This window comes from Squalius cephalus (genome assembly GCF_949319135.1).
Source record: "Squalius cephalus genome assembly, chromosome: 8".
Classification (NCBI taxonomy): Eukaryota; Metazoa; Chordata; class Actinopteri; order Cypriniformes; family Leuciscidae; genus Squalius; species Squalius cephalus.
Genome location: NC_137129.1, coordinates 3,310,284 through 3,331,530, shown reverse-complemented (window position 1 = coordinate 3,331,530; position 21,247 = coordinate 3,310,284). Strand labels below are relative to the sequence as shown.

Sequence of the window (21,247 nt, the reverse complement as noted above, 5' to 3'; positions counted from 1 at the left end):
AAAGAGAGAGGAGGGGTTGGCATGTCAGACATAAAGAGCTTTTCCCATAATTCTCTTCACCCCCTGTTTTCCTTCCATGAGGCAGCTTGTGAAAGGGTGACGTGCTCAATAAGAAGGGCCCGTGACTAACTGCCTCTCTGTGACTTTTTTCCCCTTTTTTACGTGGCATGTCAACGCTACACAATACAACCAACACAACCCCCCCTTCATGTTTATTCATGAGAACTCATTCACATCAAAGACGCACCACCAAAAACTGTTGCCTTTGGCAGTGCTGGCAAGTTTTAACCCACCTCCCTCCACTTCTTCTCTTAATCAACTGAGCTGAAGTCAAACTACAGAACATGTAAACCTGCTGCACTCGACCGCAACATGCTTGACAGGCATTCCAGTGTGTCATCATAACATCTGAATATAGAGGAAGCTGCTATTTTAATGATTTACCAGTAGTTGCTTTTGAAATCAAATGCTGAATATTTGTTGAACTCTCTATCATGTCGTTTCACTAATGTTCAAAAGTTTGGGATCAGTAAGAAATATTTTTTTTCTGAAAGAAACTTCAGCAAGGATATATTAACTTGATCAAAAGTGACAGTAAATATGTGTATATAATGTTACAAAAGATTTCTATTTCAAATAAATGCTGTTCTTTCTGTTAAAGAATCTCTTGGTTAATCTGTGAGAAAATCTATAGTTCTCTATATACACAAGATTCTATTTCAAATAAATGCTGTTCTTTTGAACTTTCTATTCATCAAAAAATCCTGTTTTCAGCATTGATAACAATAATAAATGTTTCTTGAGCATCAAATCATCATATTAGAATGATTTCTGAAGGATCATGTGACACTGAAGACTGGAGTAATGATGCTGAAAATTCAGCTTTGATCACAGGAATATATTACAGTTTTAAAATATATTTTATCAAAACCATTTTAAATTATAATAAATAGTTCTCAATATAACTGTTATTGTATTTTTGATTAAATCAGTGCATCATTGGTGAGCATAAGAGTGTTTTCTTTCAAAAACTTAACTTTTGAACATTACAGCACAATACATTATAGATCTGAAATGTCAAAACAATATAACATTCATGTGTGGGAACAGGAATATATACATAATGGCATGCAAACATTGCATTTAAAAAGACTATCTCTCTCCCTCTCTTGTACAGCATTCATTTCAAATTATATAAATAATAACAACTGTCGGTAGTGATTCATCATAACTACTGATGTAAGTCGGGTTAGTCAATAATTGTTAAACTTCAGCACTACTTTTGAAAAATGTTTCATTCAAATGAAAATAGTGATGAAGTTTATAATAAAGTTAACAATGCCTAAGCCTTAAAAAGCATTTTAAAATTAAGTGAATATACAGTATATTTCTGCAATGACAACTCAAGTGTTTTTGGCATGGTAATTGATATGACAATACTAATATATTTGGTCTTGGTGGAATAGATCTGCTGCTGCTACAGATTAAGCACAGAGCTTCAACAACACACTGTGAGCAAGTAAGATATGCTGTTGCTGTACAATATAGCATGCATTCATTACCAGTAGCAGATCTATACAGGTGCAGCTGGGGAAAATGGAGGGTTTCTGAAAGTGCGCTGCAAACTTCTATGCAGACACTGAACAAGCTCATTTGCCGTACAATTGTACAATGTGATTGCAAGCAGATTGAGTTAAGGACAGTGCCATCTAGAGTTTTAAAACATTGTGTGTGTGTATATATCAGCAATATCGGTTGACCTCTTGTCTGATCTCTACACTGTGCTACCCAATAATGCCATAAAAAGGCCAAAAATATAACTTGATGGAGTGAGACTCTTACAATTTTCTAACTTGCATGTGAGCATACAGCACACAATCGCCTTGTTCAATCACAACCAATTTAATTTGCCAAACCCAGAACCTTCTGGCCAGAGTGTCATTACACCAGAAAAAGAAGTTAAACCAAGCCTTTCCCAAACCTCTCCCGAATCGGGCTTCCAGTCAGGCAGTGTGTAGGGGGAGGGGAGGAGCGGGCCCCTGTCTGAATGACCTGGCCCCTGTGCACTCAATCAGCGCACGCTAGAACCGGAGACAACAGAGAACAACTGCTTCCCTTAAGCTTCCTGTGATCACAGGCCCCGAGCTGCCAGAGAGGGCCAGGGATCACGCGCTCTAGAGAGAACTGCAGATAACAGGCTTCCGCCAACGCCACCGTGTGTGTGAGAGCGTGCGCGTGTGTGTGTGAAAAGAGAGAGAGAGAAAGGAAGGAGAGACAGATGGGAAGAAAGACCTCATGGAACATAAAGGACCTGAGAAATAGCTGCTTTTTTAAAGTTTACGTGAATTGCCGCTTGCAACAATTTACTTCCTTGATGTGACATGTAAGAGTGAAACAGGACAATCAACAGGGGGGAGACGACGTAGGGCAGGACTTATTTAGGAATTGAACAGTTAGCATTATAGACCAGAAAGGACCCAGATCAAATGCATGCTACAACACTGCCTAAATAACTATTTGAGACATCAGCGGAAAAGGAAATTCATTTCAGAGGAAGAGCAAGTTATGGAATTTTGATTAAAGATTACAAAGACGAAAAATGTCTTTTATGGAATAACGTGCACAGATGAAAAGGGCAAATAATGTTCTTATTATAATGTAATGGTCAACAGAAAACAGCATAGAATATAAAGATTCTAAGAATAAGAATCCATATTAATATTAAAACAAGATTTATGGCTATTTTTAGCTCCACACTGTGTTTACGACATACACGCCTTTCTGCACTTTTACTTGGGTGATCATTCATTGTCCATCACTTTCTATCTCCCTCACTCTCAGAGATGAGGACTGAAATAAAAAAGGTTTTCTGATATGGAAAGCTAATCCTCGCTTTCCCCGCACGCATTTTGCCAATCGCCTCGAACTCATTGAGTGAAACGCTTTTGACGTCTTTTCACTGAAATTTTGATGTGCATAGTCTCATTTTAATACGTCAACCCAAAAAAAAGATGTGATGTGACTTTTTTTTTAAAAAATCATAACAATTCACAGCAAAAATAATACTTTTGGTAGATTTTTAGGCAGCGCCTGGAGCCATGTAGTTGAATTAAAAAGTGAGATGTCAATTCAAGTCAAAAGGCAAAATGTAAGTCATTATATAAACAGCACAACTAATTAATTGCCAAACTATGCTCTGCATAGTTCTGTGTTTGAGAAAGCAAGCCACACCACATGTGTGAAACATCAAGCAGTGCTGTGGCATCCATCTAAAAATATATTTATTAAGCAACAGGAAAAGTTAGACGTAATTGTTCATTGCCCAATGTGCTACCCAGAGGCACTGATGAGAAATCACTTCTGCTCGGGTTCCTCTGTTCTCCCCCTGCTCTGGGCCGCTCTCCTCTTTTCACACTCCTCCGTTTATGGAGTAGCAGAACACCTCCCGCTCTGTGATGTTTTTTAACTTTCCCATGAAGGACTCGGAGACAGTTAAAAAGGCCCTGCAGGCGGAACAATAGCTTTAATTTCCTTCTCTGCACCTTGATGATTGAAATGGTTATGAGGTTTTTACGAGCTGACATCTCCCCGATGTCCTACCCAGGAGGAAACGTCTGATTGCAGCCCACCAAACATGGAGTCATTCTCAAGATAAGACAACCAGAGATTTCAGACGAGCTGAGAAGATGATTGAACGAGAGTTTGACAAAAAGAAAACTGAACACAGGTAGAAAGTTTTTAAATAAAGTTGAGACGACTCCTGTGCTGCAATGATATTTTTTTTTTTTACTATTCAAAGCAAGCCGTTGCAGCTACAGTGTGAAACCAACAGTAAACCACAGCTTGAGATGCATTTCCCCTCTGAGTTAAAAGCACAAAACGTTGCGACATACCTCAGGCTTCTCTAAAGCAACACTCACAAACTCATTAAAGGGCTCTAGCCATTTTAAACCGACTACCTGACTTTCCATTGAGACTGGGGAACTCTGAGTAAATAAATAAACAAGACTGAGAGCAGAGGTGTTTTATCACATGTAAATCTAACAGTAATATCTTGCGTGCGAGTCTAAAAATAAACTTCAAAAGCAAGTCACGGGGTCTTCGTTCAAGTCACAGTTAAAGGAATGTTCCAAGTTCAAGTCAAGTTCCATCAACAGAATTTGTGGCAAAATGTCGATTAGCACAGAAAATAATTCCGATTTGTCCCTCAGTTTAAAAATACGCACACATATAGCCACAAACTTAAAGCATGAGACAATTCACAAACAGTCGTATAATTCTGTAATAATTCATTATTTGTACTTACATCATGACCATGTAAAATCCCTAAACTTTCATGAGATGCATGCAAAAGACACCACTGCAAAATTACAATTTTACATCACAAATAAACTGGGGATGCACAATATATCGGCCACTATATCGGTAACTATCGGACGATATATGTTTGTTTTTAACGTTATCATTAACGGTCCAATAAGAAGATTTGGCCGATATCTTAAAGCTGATAAATAATGGATTATCTGAGACACTTCAGTAAGGAAAGTGTCTTAGCTTTCTGTTTTTTGGTAAGGAAAGTTGGCCATTGGAGTGTAAAATTACACTGATTCAATCTATGCTACTGTTCTATTTTGTCTGATTTATGTCGAAGTGCTTGGGACATGGTTTTAATGGTGAGACCTTTGTTTTTGTAATCAGGCTCTAAAAAAATTATATGAAAAATGAAAAAATTTATATCGGTTATCGGCTTTCATATATAAAATAATTATCGGTTATCGGTATTGGCCAAAATTCTCATATCGGTGCATCCCTAAACTAATATTTTTAACTGCATTTATGTACATTTTTATTTTCTTTTTATTTCTTTTTAAAAATACAAAACATGTATAGTTCCATTACTGTAAAAAAAATTTTTTTAAACCTGTGATATTCAACATTATCTCACAAACACACATCCCTTTAGGAAGTCGACACTTGCTTTGGCTGAACGTGAAAGGCCAAAGGTCGTTTCTGCAGCATCGTTTACAAAATGTCACTTGCTGAGGAAATCTTTTCAAGCCACTGTAGGAAAAAAACAACAACCCATTATCTTCATCACATTGCCCAGAGAACCACAACCAGAGGCAGATCCTGGTGACAGCGAGGCCTGCTGTAATTGAGTCTCTCTGCTGCCTCTCTGGAGAGACTCCAAACGTGATCAGATGTGATTAGCCACAGTTAAGTGCTTTTTGAGAAAGTCAGGTAAGTCACCTGGCATCTCTGACTAAATATTTGCACACAATCATGTGTGGAAAGACTCGCTTAACATACCAATAAGGGCTTTAACCTTGAGATTCATCAGTGGAAAAGCTGCTGACGCTAAGTACAGGCAGGTCCTTTGAACACGTGTAGTTCACAAACAGTTCAGATAAACCTTCACACACACACAATATTCTTTGTCAGTTGCTACTTGTTCGTATCTCCACCCTTGTACACAAAGCAAGTTACCTAGGACACTTTGCACTGCCTAAGTAAACATGGCTCTTTCACCACCGCCAAGACTAAAAAAGCACCAACAACCACCAAGCATCAAGTCATTTGTGCTGTACGTAGAGTATTTTCTATTTTAAAGATTAGCAGTTCAGCCCCACTGGTTGTACAAGATTCCTCTATTTACTCAGTACAATGATTCTCCTTTCAAATGCCATATAGCCTTGGGACCGATTAGTCATCAGAGCTGTTTGATAGAAACAACCACACCCTCTGATACCATCTGTGATCCTTATGCAAAGACTTACCTGCCTGTCGCTCTCATCATGGGAACTCTGCCTCATTTAACATTTAATGAAGCTCAATGCTGCAATGCACGAAGATTTACTTTTTATAACTGAAAAAGTACCGTATGTTCTCGTGAAAAGAAATCGAAAGCAGGAGCATGACCTGACGGCAGAGAAACATGCCACCTCATTTGCTCTCGACTAGGTCTCAAGCTATTCATACTATTAGCAGAAAGGGCATCCCAAACAAGACGGCTGAAGTAAACTGAGGACGGAGATGATACCTTAGACATGCAGAGGTCTGAAGTCACCGCTATCTATAACACAAACTGTCCGTCACGCCGCCTTTTTACCATGAGAAGTAGGCCGCATATCATTAGGCTGGGTGAACATGGCCTCCTCAAGACGGGAAAAACTCCTGAAGGATTTGAGCGCTTGATCACCTGTGATGTGAAAGATAGATGCAATACTGGGAGATAGGGATGTTGAAAGTAGTGACTATAATAGTCAGTACTAAATAAAACTATACAGAAAAAGTCAATGCTAAAATTAAAAACAAAATATAACAGTATTTCAGTATTGTTTGTACAAAATACACAATTTGGTAGCCGAGTTTCTATCCACATATTTTTGGGAAAAGTTTGGGAAACTGCATTAAAAACAGAAATGCCAAGATCTGAAGAACTGTGCATAAAAAAGCTTAAATGCTCACTTAAGGTGGATACATTTTTTTTATTTGATACAAACACATGCACATAAACCACGATGGAAACACATATACCAAATAAATTCCTAGATGTGTCATGTGTCATGACTATATCATTGGCAAAATTTCAATGTATAGCATCTCAAATATTGCTCTGGTCATTCTGAATGACACAATTTTGATGTGCACACAAAATTAGGCTAACAAAATTAATTATAGTTTTTTTAAAGCAAAGCATGACAATACTCGAAGACTACGTGCCACTGTATTCATTTAATTTGTTAATATTTACATTGACATTTAACTTTTAAATTAGTGTGTTCCGCTGCATATATTACTGTGGTCTCAAAATTGGTATCGAGAACCATGACAATTTAATTTCTGGACTCTTATAACCCCTGCCTCAGACATGAGCTGTGGGCAATGTTTGAGACAGTACAAAAATGAGCTTTCTCTCTCTTTAGCAATGTCTTTGTCAGAGAAAAGGTCAGGTAATAATGTCTGTGCGCGCATGTGTGTGGTTTCCACTGCGCTAGAGTGCCATAATTGGTCTCGCTGCAATTGTGTAACTGTATAAGAGCAAATATTACACTTTTCATCTAAATATAATGACTGTAAAGCCTGTACGTGCAAGTGCATGTGAATGCGTGTAAGAGTATGACTGTTTGCTAGACAGCTTTTACATTTTAGCCTCTTTACAATAACTCTCTACCTTGAGTGAAGCGCTTGGGGCTCGGATCGCCCTCAACATATCAGCACAATTGACAAATCCAATCCCTGGCGCCTACACAAGCGCCGGGCTCTCCACTCAACAGCTTCCTAAAGAGTCAGCGCCCCAGTTAGCTATAGCATGCAGGTCGAAGCATGCAGATTTATGGCATAGCAATGTTGCATGGGAAATCTGAGTGCCTTGGTGTTCCGTCTAATGCCAGAAAAGAGGTAACGTACGGTGTCAGGTTTGTTGACAAATCTAGAGCAGTCACGGTGTCCACATGATGTAGAGAGAATATAATTCGAAATAGATCTGAAATTGTATTACAATTAGAAAACTGGGCCCAAAAAAACTCAGCTACCTCAAGATGCATTGAAAACTGCACCAAACAGATGAGAAAGACCCAGCTGTCTCATTGAAGAAGTGGCTGAGAAACACTGCTTCTTCATTATATAACTACAGGATGAGAAATGATTGCCCAAATAATGCCCTACATTGGAGTGAAGCTTAGGTAGTGGGAGGTGCTGAAGCGAATCATACTTGTATTGTTACCACATACTTTCCAGCCTGGTGTCACTGGCTCGGTCCTCCACCATCCAACTGTCCGCCTAAATCTCTGCAATTGGCAGGGACGAGCCGAAGGAGCACTAAAAGCTGCTTGGCTTCGGTTCGGCCGTCATGACCGCCTCCAAGTCAACCGACCCCGACATATAAATAAGAACAATATCAGATAAGTCTTGCAGGAAGCCTATAAACATTTACATTCTCTTTCAAGTGCTGTTTATGGATATTTTATCTCCTATCTGGAAGTCGAAGACATGGTGAAAAAAGACGGCGACCTGGGGAAGAATCCGAGGCGAGTGGTGAATCAAAAAGGCAGCAGGCCCTGACAGGGACCCAGGCCCATTGACCATAATAGGTGTTGAGACTGGCGGCCTCCACAGATGAGGAACCAGCTCCCTGGGCCTGCCAGAAGAGTTATGGGATGGTGTGGGTAGTGATGGGGAGGGGAGGGATGCCTGGTAAGCTACTAATTCTATATCTTCCCCTGACATAGACGAAGTACAGCCAGCAGAGTTCAGTCTGGGAGACGGGGAGAGGGAGCTTGTAGGATTCACTATAGTGTTGTGTTTAACAGAGTAAACCCACTCCTGCCTTCATGTCCTCCAGCCTGATGCCTATCAGAGGCCGAAGTCTGACCACAGACAGTTATTAGTGTCTGGTTTGCTAAGCCTGAAAGATATTCGAAAAATTTTGTGATTACTTTTTTGCGCCCATTAACCATAGACTTCTTTTTAAGGTCTGTCTACGAGCTAAAGCATGCAATAATGGGAAGGTTACCTAAATAAGTGAACAGTATTCATCTCATGTAAGTGTACATGTTCTTTAACACATTCTTCGCAAACACTAATCTACATTTCTTCAATCCTCACTATTAACTAGTTGCTTATTAACATGCATATTACTAGGATTTTGGCTGTTTATTAGTACTCATAAAGCACATATTAATGCCTTATTCTGCATGACCATATTCTACACCCCTTAATCACTCAATACTTAAACTTAACAACTACCTTAACTATTAATAAGCAGTAAATAGGAGTTTATTGATGGAAAAGTCATAGTTAATATAGTTAGTTAAGTGAGAACTGAACCCTAATCTAAAGTGTGACCAAATTTCTTTATTTGCAAAACTTTGCTACTGGTAAAACTACAGACCCTAACTTTCTGTAATTTTTTTAACTACAAAATTTTAGCCCTGATTATACACTCGCTGTCAGTTAAGGCATATCGCCAACCAATCTGAGGCAAATCGGTGCTTTTTCACATGATTGACAATCACTATGAGTCATCAAATATGTGACCTAAAAGATCACCGATGCCTAAAGACATTTAGCAGATTAAATATCTATACCTGTAGTATGAAATGTATTTTGCCTAGAACTGACATCGGTGACAACAGACAGTTATGTAGTCTGAAAAAGACGACTTTGAAAGTTGTGTAGTATATGGGTAGCATTAAAGGGATAATTCACTGAAAAAATTAAGTCAATTCATCACCGTCATGTCATTCTAAACTTGTATTAATAAATGTACATCCGTATACAAAAAAAAAAGATATTTTGAAGAATGATGGAAACCAAACAGTTTGTTTGCACTGACTTCCACTGTACGCACAAGAAAGAAACTTTATTAAAATGTCAATTTATGTTCCACAGAAGAAAGATAGTCATACAGATTTGGAATGACATGAGTAACTGATTATTTTTAATTTTTTGGGAACTATCACTAAGCTCATAGCAAAAATACTGTATGATGCAGCACTATAACAGCCAACAAGAAAAAAAAATAGGTTATACACTCCATAGGATCAGAAATAGAGAGCAAATAATTGAAAAAATTTATATATTTTTAGCTAGAAAAGATAACTTTTATCGCTTTTTGCTTCATCAAATCATGCCTGTTTATAGCCTAGAAATCTAGACGCACCCTAGCGGCAGCAAAATTTATTTTGCAGCCAGGGTAGTCTAGCAACTCTCCGTTGACTTTCGGAGCTGTAAAAACCTAAATTGGGTCAGGCCAATCACATCGCGTATAGAGTAGGCGGGGCGGGCTTAACATAATGACAACAGAGTTGCGGCGGTTCCCTGCTACTTGAAAACAAATAATGGCAGCTTCTGCTGGCGAACAGTCTTTCGAATCGGCTTTGGCCGCAACTCTGGAGGACTTGGAGTTAAGCTTTTCTTTGAGAAAAGAGCAAAGAACGGCACTTAAGTCATTCTTAAAAAAGGAAGATGTGTTCGTAGTTTTGCCAGCCAGATTCAAAAGTTGAATCTATCAACTAACGTTAGCTCCGCTGTTGGGAAAACGCTCTGGTTGGTTGAAGCGCTGTCCTATTGCGTGCAGAGGGAATTTGAAAGACAGCCGTTTATCCCGCCCCTCGGATTGAGCCCTGTCTATGGTGAGTTGCCAGACCTAACATCTTGATGTAGGTCTGGCTTGCCAGGCTAGCCTGTTTAGGCATTGGTGTAAAATGTATTGCTTAAAGCCTGAAATCAGCCATTAAGCACTTACAAATAAAAGCAATGACTTTTATCAAACACAACTAGTACAAAGAAAAAAGACAAAAAACCTACCATAATGACCGTCTTTTACCGTTTTATCAAAAGCCTACTCTACAGTATGATTTGAAGTTGTATTATATGACATCTAAAACTATCCTTGATCATCAAGTACACATTCCGGAGACATTTGAGAGACCTGAACTCCGATCTGAACGGAGAAAGACAAATCACAGCAAACAGTAGCTGTGCCACTCAGTCCCACATTCACCTGAACCCTCCTAATCTGCAAAATAATGGCGCTCTTACACCGAGGTGCATCCTTGCCTGACGTGACGCCTTTTGTCTCCTCCTGTGTTGTGACAACACTTACATTTGTAAATTGCCCTCCTTGTACAGGATAAACATCTGATAGCCACAAGAGAAGGGGGTTGGGGAGCGTAACAAGCCTCTGGGACTTCCTCTAAACAAATGGAGAAATCTTTAGAAGGCTACTGTTTGTGTTTGCCAAAGACACGGCCAGGATACATGAGGCTCCTGTCAATGGCCTCCAGGCGCTATTCAACTACGGCAAAGTTGGCCAAAAGGGCGCTTCTGAGAAGGTCCGAGGGGAGAAGATCGCAGCGCAAATGCTGCAGAGAGTTATTGCAGGTTTAAAGTAGCTACAATATTGTATCAGAAACATGTAATACGATCTGCATTACACTATGCAACTGAACCTGGGCTTTGAACCAAAAGCATAATATTGCTGTGCACTGACGCTGTGCAGGCATCACTCAATGTGTGAACAATGTGGTCAGAAGCACTCTGTCAAAGCTGCTCATTGGATTGGCAATTACTTTAAAAAAAAGAAAGAATGAAAGAAAGAAAAAAAAAAGAATGGCGGGGAGAAAAATCAGCAAATTAATCATGCTGTTAGCGATGAAGATGAAGACGTTGATTAATGCAGTTTGGCTTTTTAAACAAACAACTCCTGAGTGTGCGGTGTGCTCGGCATTACCCTTTAATTTAGAGAGGGTTGACTGGAGAAGTTTTGTTTTTGCAGCTTCTCTGCCCCCTTGTTCTTTACCCCCTTCTCCAGGGCTTTTTTCTCCCCTCTCCGACACCATATGGAGCAGGCCTTGCGGAAACAATCTGCTAAAAACAACAGGCCTGCACTCAACCATTCCCTCCTTTTTTAACACCATGCGAGAATAAATTGCTCCCTTATTGTGCGTTCTGCCAGTGGTCCGGGATCATTTTTGTGTTCTCGATCTAATTAGATTAGTTCGGTGCCGGTTCGGGGTTACTGCAAGATGGTGCCACACGAGTGGAGGAATATCGGGCTAATTGGCAGGCGAATACGACCCGGGCATCGCCATTCGCGGGCAGGATCGCTCCTCTCTCATTACCGCCATTTTGCAACCATCTCAAAAGTCTGTAATAACTCAGCTCACTGTATTCTTACAGGCAAATACTGGAGTTGAACTAGAGAGTCTCATTAGGCGCGCTCACGACCGTCACCTCTCAGTTCGTAAAGGCTCTGCTGTTTATCTAGCAGGCCTGAAATGCATATAGATGTGGAATTTCCATTGCATTTACAACCGGTTCACGCTCACATGCTAATTCCACGTCTGAAGAAACACGTATTACACTTTTACCTGCAAATAAAAACTTTTCTCAGGTGGCATTATATTACTCAAAAGTAACAAACTGGAGGTTGAGCATTATGTGGCTGATTAAAGTGTTGCTGCATCAGACATTTCTATATGCACAGCAAAACCGAGAAAGAGGTGGAGGCGAATGATCAGACTTTTAAATGAACATTATGAAAACATTTGGCCGTCTGCCTCCCTCGGCACACTGGCACGCCATACATCACACAGGCACCTACTGGAGAACTATGCAGACCACTCAAATTCCCCCACCATAACTCAACCAAATTATACAAAGCAAGGTACAAGTAATAAGCATAAGCTTTAACTCACAGCATAAATCCATGTTTATACCCAAAAACGGGCATGCGAGTCAAAGAGATGATCCAGCGCATAACAGCTGAGCCTATAAGGATATGAGCATAACTAATGCCTACTGTATGGTTAGATGCAATTAAAAGTGGGCTGAGATCAAAAAAGTCGTCATTTTGAAAATATAGGCTACTTTAGTGCAAACACACCACATACTGCTAAATGTGTAATATCAGTAAATCACAGTGAAGAATCATCGGCTGGAGTAAATAACACAGCCATGAATTAGCATTTATGGGTTTAGTCTGGGTCATACGCACGGGTTTAAACCAAATACACCAAGTTTTAAAGCAAATTAACACTAAATTAGCAAAATGGGGTTGGGCATTTATAAACATATGGGGTTGTGGAAATAGATCAAGTCATGTTTGAAAGGAGAAGAATCTGTTGAGTAAATATTGATGTAATATTAATGTAGCCTTGCTGATCAGCATCCCAATGATTCAAATTAATAAAATGCGAAAACTATTTTAAAAAAAGTGCACTATTAAAATTGAATATAAATAATTCTTTTCACTAAAGCACATGAAAATTCAGAGAAAGACAGGCAACAATTTGTTTAAAAAAAAAGTTTAAAAGACTAACAAACGCATTACAACCCAGTAAGCCCCATCAGGGGCCCCTGGACCCCCATATTAGCACTGAGGGATCTCAGGTGACCCTTGACCTAGAAGCCTGTGTCGTAGTTCTGGGTTAAGGATCCATGGGGTTAATCTTGCCATTCAGCTTCACCCCCACGCCTAACACCAACCGAAACCATCAAGCACATTTTACCATCCCCGAGAGCAGGTTTTCCCCTGAAATCCAGACTGGAGAAGATGGCATGTGTTTAACATTACGCAAATCTGCTGAAACGGCAGGGCACACGAGAGAAACCTCCACTGTGGCAGCGTTCACAAAGACAGGATCCCCTAATCACTGGCCGTTACAGGTCGTTTATTATAGATTTCGGCACAGGAGAAAACAGCCATCTATAACACACTCTCAGATTACCTCATTTAAGAAGGACAACCCAGACCGCAAAGAATGCGGACGCTTTCAGAAGTTCAGATTATTGCATTTCTACGTTCATTAGCTCGACTGAAAATCATGCGGAACAGAGCAAGCTGGCAAACCACTTCTAAAAACAAAATTAAAATTTCCCAACGTTTAATGCAATTATGACGATTTATGATATAATTAAATAACTGAGGATCATGAGGATTTAAAACTCAAAAAACAACTAATGCAAACAACTATTTATTTTTGCTTTTGGGTGACACATAGGATAATAAACCATTTATAAGAATAAATGCATGTACAAAAACAAACTGTTGACTTTATCTATATCCTTCCATGCATTTTTTTTTTTTTTTTATGAGCGATGAAAAAAAAAAATCTTCTGAAAGCAAGTCCAGCGTTCCACAAACACAGTGGCAGAGAATAATACCAGACCACAGTATCACCTGGTCCACAAATGTACAACACAAAAAAGAAAATACTGCTTGTGTGGCCTCTTATTACCCTGGAGAAAACCCACATATAGGCAAAAAAAAAAAGTCAGGGAAAAGAAAGTCAGTAAATTCTACTGTTCCACGTAATAAACGCCAAAGCAGGGGATGATGGCCTTACTGAAGATCAAAGCACTTTAACAGCTTGAGCTATCTAGCGGTCTAGATTACTGCTCTGAACTACAGGAAGACTGGGTTAAAAGTTACCATAAAGAAGGTTTTAAAGCTACATCACCCTAACACAAAACCCGAAGACAAAAACTGTGTCCTTACGTGCGTGCTACATGACTTGCATGAAAAACCACAATGCCACACGCCGCCAGAAATCCCTGCATTTTCATAACACACAATCGCACGTATACATACCTCTGTTAAGCATTGGGTTATAGCATTATCACACTCAAATCCAACAGGGAGGCAGATATCAAAGCTGGCAGAGTATCCAAAGACCCTTCCCTGAGGAGCCCTCCGAGGTATCCTTTATTCCACATCCATTCTGGCCTGGGAATCATTCCATTTTTTTCCCCACAGTGTTCACAAAGTTTTTTTTTTACTCGCTCTACGTGCGTCGCTTGTGAAATGCGCCCGTCCCGTACTTCCTTTTCTCAGAAGACCTCACAGGTGCAGATGATCCTGGGTGCGAAGGGTGACCAAACCACACCGTTCTTCTCGATCACTGTAACAACAAAACCGCACATGTTCAGCGAGAAGGAAGTGCTCTGGGTAAACAGCAACTTTAAAGAAGCATGCATTCACAGAATAAAATAACTTTAGAAAAGAAGGATCTAACCAAAAGACAACATGGACACCACACTGCACGCAGAGAGAGCTGAGAGAAATCCTGCGTCATGTACTCAGGCAGTCTGACAGCAGGGTTCATGAATGGGAGCTCTGACAGTACGGGCCTTCTGGCCGACCAAATTGGAAACAGGAAAACAAACATTCTCAAAGGAAAACTCCCCCACCACCGTAACCCCTCCCCCCCTACAAACCTTTTCTTCGACTCATTCTGTCCAACCTGTGTCAGGTTAGCAATAGTCAACCGCACCAGTCTCCAGACCACACAGATGGAGAACATTCAGCCACCGAGAGATGGAGAGAAGGAAAAAAAAGACGTAAAAAGCTAAATGAAGATCTGTTTGCGAGGTAGAAGAACACACACCGTGATAGCAAGAAAGGAAAGAAAGAAAGAAAAAGGCTAAACTGACTCATCAGCGTTCCAGAGGATCGGCGGATGAACTAAACTCGGCACATCGGAATGGGGAGGAGAGGAAGTGGGCAATGCTGGCTCGAAAACTTTCAGAAACTTTTTGATATGAAAGCTGAGCACAGAGGCTTGAGGGATGAAGCTTGAAGCAAATTAATACTTTTACTTTAGTCTTAAAAAAAAAAAAAAAAAAAAGTCCAGGGAAGCCAACTCGTATGAAAAGCCTAGCCTAACGGGAACCGCTAGCTTTTGAAAAACCACACCAACCAATAAAAGGTTTGTCGTCACGCATCGCTTTATCTTGCATATGCAACAAAAATGTCAGTTGTTTTTAATTCCTCAAAAAAAAAAAAAAACACACAAAAAAAATAGTTTTTGTCAATGAGTAAGAATGAAGATTTAGGGGAACTTCGACTTATTTTTCTTCGTTTCACAGTGCAACCTACTCTACTCTACTGGGAATACGAGAGTTTTCAGTCAGCAAACTTTACCAGATGTACGCTAACCACTAAAATATTACACGCCACATAATTAGCCTAACAAGTGATGTCAAACAGCTCTGACAGAGTCAGAGACCCAAACTGTGTCTTATCTGTGGGAGTCGTTAAACACACTTCAGCTGCATCTGTGACATGTAAGAAATAGCCATCAAAACATAATATTCAGAAATATATGTAGAAGCTGAATCTATATTTTTTCACAGGATAAAGGAGGTTGCTATGACACCACAGGTCAAAGGTCCTTGCGTTTCATTCCCACGCAGGGTGTGAGAAAAAAAGGTAAAGAGAACGAGATTTCACTTTAATTCAGATGACAAAAACAAGAGATAAATGTTAGATTCATAAACCAACCGCCCACACAAAAACGCACTTTACTAGTTATTTCGCATCAAATCCATTCGTGTTGCATGAAAGTTTAGTGAGAAATGGCAAGTCTTACAATATAACTCACCATAACAAGTCTATAGCACACATCCAGAGCCATTTAGTGACTTCAAAACACTGCTAAAAACAGGATGAAAAGCATATGACGAGACAAGGGACGACCTCTGTGAACTGCGGCTCTTTTATTCTTGAAAATCCCGAGGAAAAAAAAAAGACGAGCTATTCATATGCAGGCTACATCAAATATATGTTATAAAAGCTTTTAAGGGCACCAATTATCAGGAGCTGTCTCTTTGCAAACCTTGGCATTTCATCAGGCGACTACAAAAACAATATTCTAAAGTTTCCTGTCTCCCATGTTTGGAGATTTCTGACCACGAAAAAACAAAACAAAAAGGAATTTCTATAAAGTCGTTGAAGCATCATTTCAAAACACTTGCCTGGAATAAAATACTGTGCCGTTCTTTGCAATGCTAAGTTTGAAATAACAACACACAATCATTTTGAGTTTCACAATCACAAACAAAACTTATTCAGTCCTTATAAGTTATTCAAACGTTTTTTTTTTTTTTTGAGCAACAAATGAATAAAAAGTATATGCAAAAATAATCATCTGGTCTGAGTATATTTTCTAACAACCAAGAAAAAATGTAACTTTTGTGGTCATCAACTACTTACAATATGTGCAAACACTAGCGTGAGCCATTCTATCTCTGTCATTAAAAAAAAAAAAAAAAAAGGCCCCTACCATTTATTTTCTCTACAGGCTTCTTATTCAACGGCACCAACGCCACATGAATCTGGGACACAAGTGGCAAATCTCGGTGCGGTAAGAAGTTAGCCCAAAAAGAAGTTGTGCAAACTCAGAAGCCACGAAGAACAAATGCAAGACCCCCACTGCTGCTTTCTCCCTCCACCAAGGCCCAAATTCATTTGTCAGCCGTAAAGTTCCTGACTATACAGCGCTGATCTATTGCCTCTCTCCAAAGAGCTCACAGATGTGGAGTCATTTACATTTCAAATACACCTCAAGCTTTTCAATCACTTCAAACGCGCCTTATCAGACAACTCATGTGGATCTTATTCTTCTGTGCGGACTGAGAACTGAATCTAGTAAACCGCTGAATGGATATTCGCATATTTATGTGTATCACATGATGAACAAGGAATGAAATAATATTCCAAGCAGATGGAGATATTTTCTTTTTTCTTCTGATCTCTAGACTGTTACACATGTAAAATGACTAAAAAGTCAAGAAATCGATTTGTTAGAATTATTTTGACATGCTATGTTACCTGTTAGTTTACCTGATAAAATATATCATTTAAAAACGACACTTTAGTGACAGTGCACTATATATTTTTTTTGCACTATTTATTGATGTTGAAGTGTGTTTTGTTTTGTATGCAAGGAGGGAGTGCAGAAATGATAGATTTTAAAAAGTGTTTTGTTCAGTTCAGTGCTCATCAAAATACATAAATATTGGTTATTGGGCACATAAACATGCAAATACTTGGTATCGTTATCAGTTATAAAATAAAATAAAAATCAATGTCGGTCAATATTTTTGATGCACAAAAATACTATTTTAAAGTCCTCAAAGATTTAAAAAATAGTCATGCAACTGCAAAAAGAGTAAAGATAAAAGGTAGCACTTTACAGTAAGGTTTCATTAGTTAACTCATGAACTAAGAATTAACAATACTTCAACAGCATGTATTATTCTTAGGTAATGGCAATTTCAACATTTACTAATACAATATTGTATTTGTTAACATTTTGTTAATGCGCTGTGAACTAACATGAACAAACAATGAACACCTGGACTTTTATTAACTAACATTAACAAAGATTAATAAATGCTTTAACAAATGTATCGCTCATTGTTCGTTCATGTTAGTTAATACATTAACTTGATGTTAACAAATGAGACCTTATTGTAAAGTGTTACCAGATAAAGTGATTGTGACTGCAGAAGCCTGATGATGACAGAGCTGAGATTCCCTGTTGACTGTGTCTGAAACTATGAGTACAGTTGAGAGTTTCTCTAAATGATGAGCCTGCACGGGCTTTGTCATTAAGAAACATTTACCGACAAACCATTTCAAGACAGAAAAAGAGAGCATATCATTTCCAGACTGCCCGAGTGTGGCAACTTTCACAGTTTACAGGAAACAGCGTAACTCATCTACTGGAACCAACATGGGAATCTGTATCATAACAATCAGATTTACAGGTTACGCTTCGGTACGGCACATTTAAGTGAAGTGTGGGTGATTTTATCAGTTCTAAGATAAATACTAGTTTCCACACACTTAATGGCATTCTAATGTGAAAGTGATTGTAAAACCAAATTAACTGGAAACATTACCACAGTTGCAGAACTGAAAACGTCCAAACAATATATTTATATCATATAATCACACAAAAAGTATAGGATACGAGTAAACACATAACTAACATAACACAAACCTTGAAACAATATCACTTGTTAGCTAGCACATGCAGAAACTAAGAAATCTATATTATTTAGAATTAGATATATTTCGTTAAGGAAAAATGGCTGGAAAAGTTTAAAAACGTTAAGTTTGTGTCATGTTCTTACAATAAAGAGTGGTTTAAAACCACAATTAACAGTCTGGTTTCTACAAATTTCACTTAGGAGCAAAAAAATGCTTTTAAACTTGAAAGAAATAAAAATGTGACATTTATCGTGCTAATCATCGATATCGAATGATATGAAAGATTTTATTGTGATATATCGCCCGGCTCTAGTTGCAGAACTGAGGAACATCCAAACTATTCACACAAAATGTACAGTATAGGATATGAATACACACATAACTAGAAGACATAGTAAGTGTGTATCTATTGTCTGTACTGACTCAAAAAAAGTTTCTGTTGATGGATAACATCAACAAGAAAAGGATTACTGTACATGCCAAGACAAAAGGTACACTTTCTATATGCATGCCTTCATTTTAGAGGGTAGAAAGAGTTATTTAAATTCCTTGAAAAGTTTTTAGATAAGCTCCATCACGCCACAAGAAACTTTGTGAACTACAGCCTCCCCCACACTCACACACACACCTAAGTGTGAAAGTTCTCCACAAAACAAATATAAAAGTTGTTCCATCATTTATCAATTCACAAAAAAACACACACATCCAAATGAGAAATACTCGTTACCGCTATTCATAAACTTTTGCTGCTCGTCTCCATAGCCTCGAAAGACGCAATGAAACGACAGAAAGACATCTTTTCGCAACCTGCCTTCGAATAAAACCGCAAAAATAGCGATAAAACCCCCGTTACGATCCGTAGACTTGTCATGTAAACAACCTGTGCTTCTTTGTGTGTGGAAAATATAACATTCAGTGCGTTGCCATGCCTACGCGTTTTCTTATCGTACATCATCAGATACGGAAAGTTTTCGAAGTTTGTGTGGAAAGCGCCATTCAGCATCATTTACGCAAAAACAGTAGCCTACACACCAATGAAACTTTCTATAACTTTACTTAGGATCCGTTTAGCTTCTTGCGACGCATAAACAATGCAAATGAAAGGCGCCTCGCGGCTTAAACGTACAAGAGAAACTGCTACATTGTGGATATTATGTTGCGCAAAACGCATTGCAACACAGAATGGCTGAAAAGAAATGGGAAGGAAAAAGTAGTATTTTCTCTCAACTACTGGGAGATACAATGTAACAAGTCGCCGATTTCAATTTGCAATTTAGCCTCAAAATTCGAAATCCGAAGAGCCGAGCTCTTATTTTCGTTACAAAGTAGCACTCAACTGATTCATCATTCTCAACATTACATAACATTCATCAGGAACTACAGCTAAAACCACATCGTTCTTCATTGATTCGCTTTCTCCTTACCTGTTGATTAAATTGCAATAGTCTTTGCAGTCTGAAAGATGGTGGAGCTTTGGCGTGAGCCATGAAGCGTCTTTGTGTTGTTTGTTTGTTGATCTCGGGGAATGATTTCTTTTTTATGGGGATGTAAGATTGCGAATTGCTCCTGTACACGTGAAATCTTGGGAGACTGTGTTTAATAGTAAAAACGCCTGAGTCTGGGGTGGAAGAAAGGAGGTTGGTTTTTGCAGTGATCTCAGTTCTTTATCAGAAATGTTATCGCTTGTCAGGACCTCAGACTCCAAGCATTACGTCAGTTTCAAGACACCAACACTATTAATATCAAGAAGCCCTTGCGGAGGAAAGCGCCACCCTAGAGCGCGCGCTCTTAAAGGGACAGTGACCACTGAAAAACTCCAGCAGCAGCACTGAGATCTGATGAAGAAACACTGAGATCTGCTGAAGAAACACTGAGATCTGATGAGAAACGCTGAGATCTGCTGAAGAAACACTGAGATCTGATGAGAAACACTGATATCTGATAAAGAAACACTGAGATCTGCTGAAGAAACACTGAGATCTGATAAAGAAACACTGAGATCTGCTGAAGAAACACTGAGATCTGATGAGAAACACTGAGATCTGATAAAGAAACACTGAGATCTGCTGAAGAAACACTGAGATCTGATGGGAAACACTGAGATCTGATGAGAAACACTGAGATCTGATGAAGAAACACTGAGATCTGATGAGAAACTCTGAGATCTGATGAGAAACACTGAGATCTGATGAAGAAACACTGAGATCTGATAAGAAACACTGAGATCTGACGAGAAACACTGAGATCTGATGAAGAAACACTGAGATCTGATGAGAAACACTGAGATCTGCTGGAGAAACACTGAGATCTGATGAGAAACACTGAGATCTGATGAGAAACACTGAGATCTGATGAGAAACACTGAGATCTGCTGGAGAAACACTGAGATCTGATAAAGAAACACTGAGATCTGATGAAGAAACACTGAGATCTGATGGGAAACACTGAGATCTGATAAAGAAACACTGAGATCTGCTGAAGAAACACTGAGATCTGATAGAGAAACACTGAGATCTGCTGAAGAAACACTGAGATCTGGTGAGAAACACTGAGATCTGATGAAGAAACACTGAGATCTGATGGGAAACACTGAGATCTGATGGGAAACACTGAGATCTGATGAGAAACACTGAGATCTGCTGAATAAACACTGAGATCTGCTGAAGAAACACTGAGATCTGCTGAAGAAACACTGAGATCTGCTGAAGAAACACTGAGATCTGATGAGAAACACTGAGATCTGATGAGAAACACTGAGATCTGCTGAAGAAACACGGAGATCTGATGAGAAACACTGAGATCTGATGAAGAAACACTGAGATCTGATGAGAAACACTAAGATCTGATGAGAAACTCTGAGATCTGATGAGAAACACTGAGATCTGATGAGAAACTCTGAGATCTGATGAGAAACACTGAGATCTGATGAGAAACTCTGAGATCTGATGAAGAAACTCTGAG

General features: G+C 39.1%; 1 protein-coding gene across 6 annotated transcripts in view; it reads right to left on the bottom strand.

Moving 5' to 3' along the window:
• trps1 (trichorhinophalangeal syndrome I) overlaps positions 1 to 20,024 on the bottom strand; it is a 114,556-nt gene extending 94,532 nt beyond the window's left edge. The window contains exons 1-2 of one of the 6 annotated variants that reach the window (XM_079878301.1): positions 19,711 to 20,024; positions 14,099 to 14,408 (exon numbers count right to left, since the gene is read on the bottom strand). In XM_079878301.1, coding sequence (XP_079734427.1) covers positions 14,099 to 14,111 — 13 coding nt within the window. In that variant the 5' untranslated portion in view covers positions 14,112 to 14,408; positions 19,711 to 20,024. Of the gene's footprint in view, positions 1 to 14,098; positions 14,409 to 14,522; positions 14,664 to 14,724; positions 14,761 to 19,013; positions 19,238 to 19,710 lie in introns of those variants that run through there. The other 5 variants (XM_079878302.1, XM_079878304.1, XM_079878303.1 and 2 more) reach the window with 5 other exon arrangements.
• Positions 20,025 to 21,247: the final 1,223 nt, after the last annotated feature.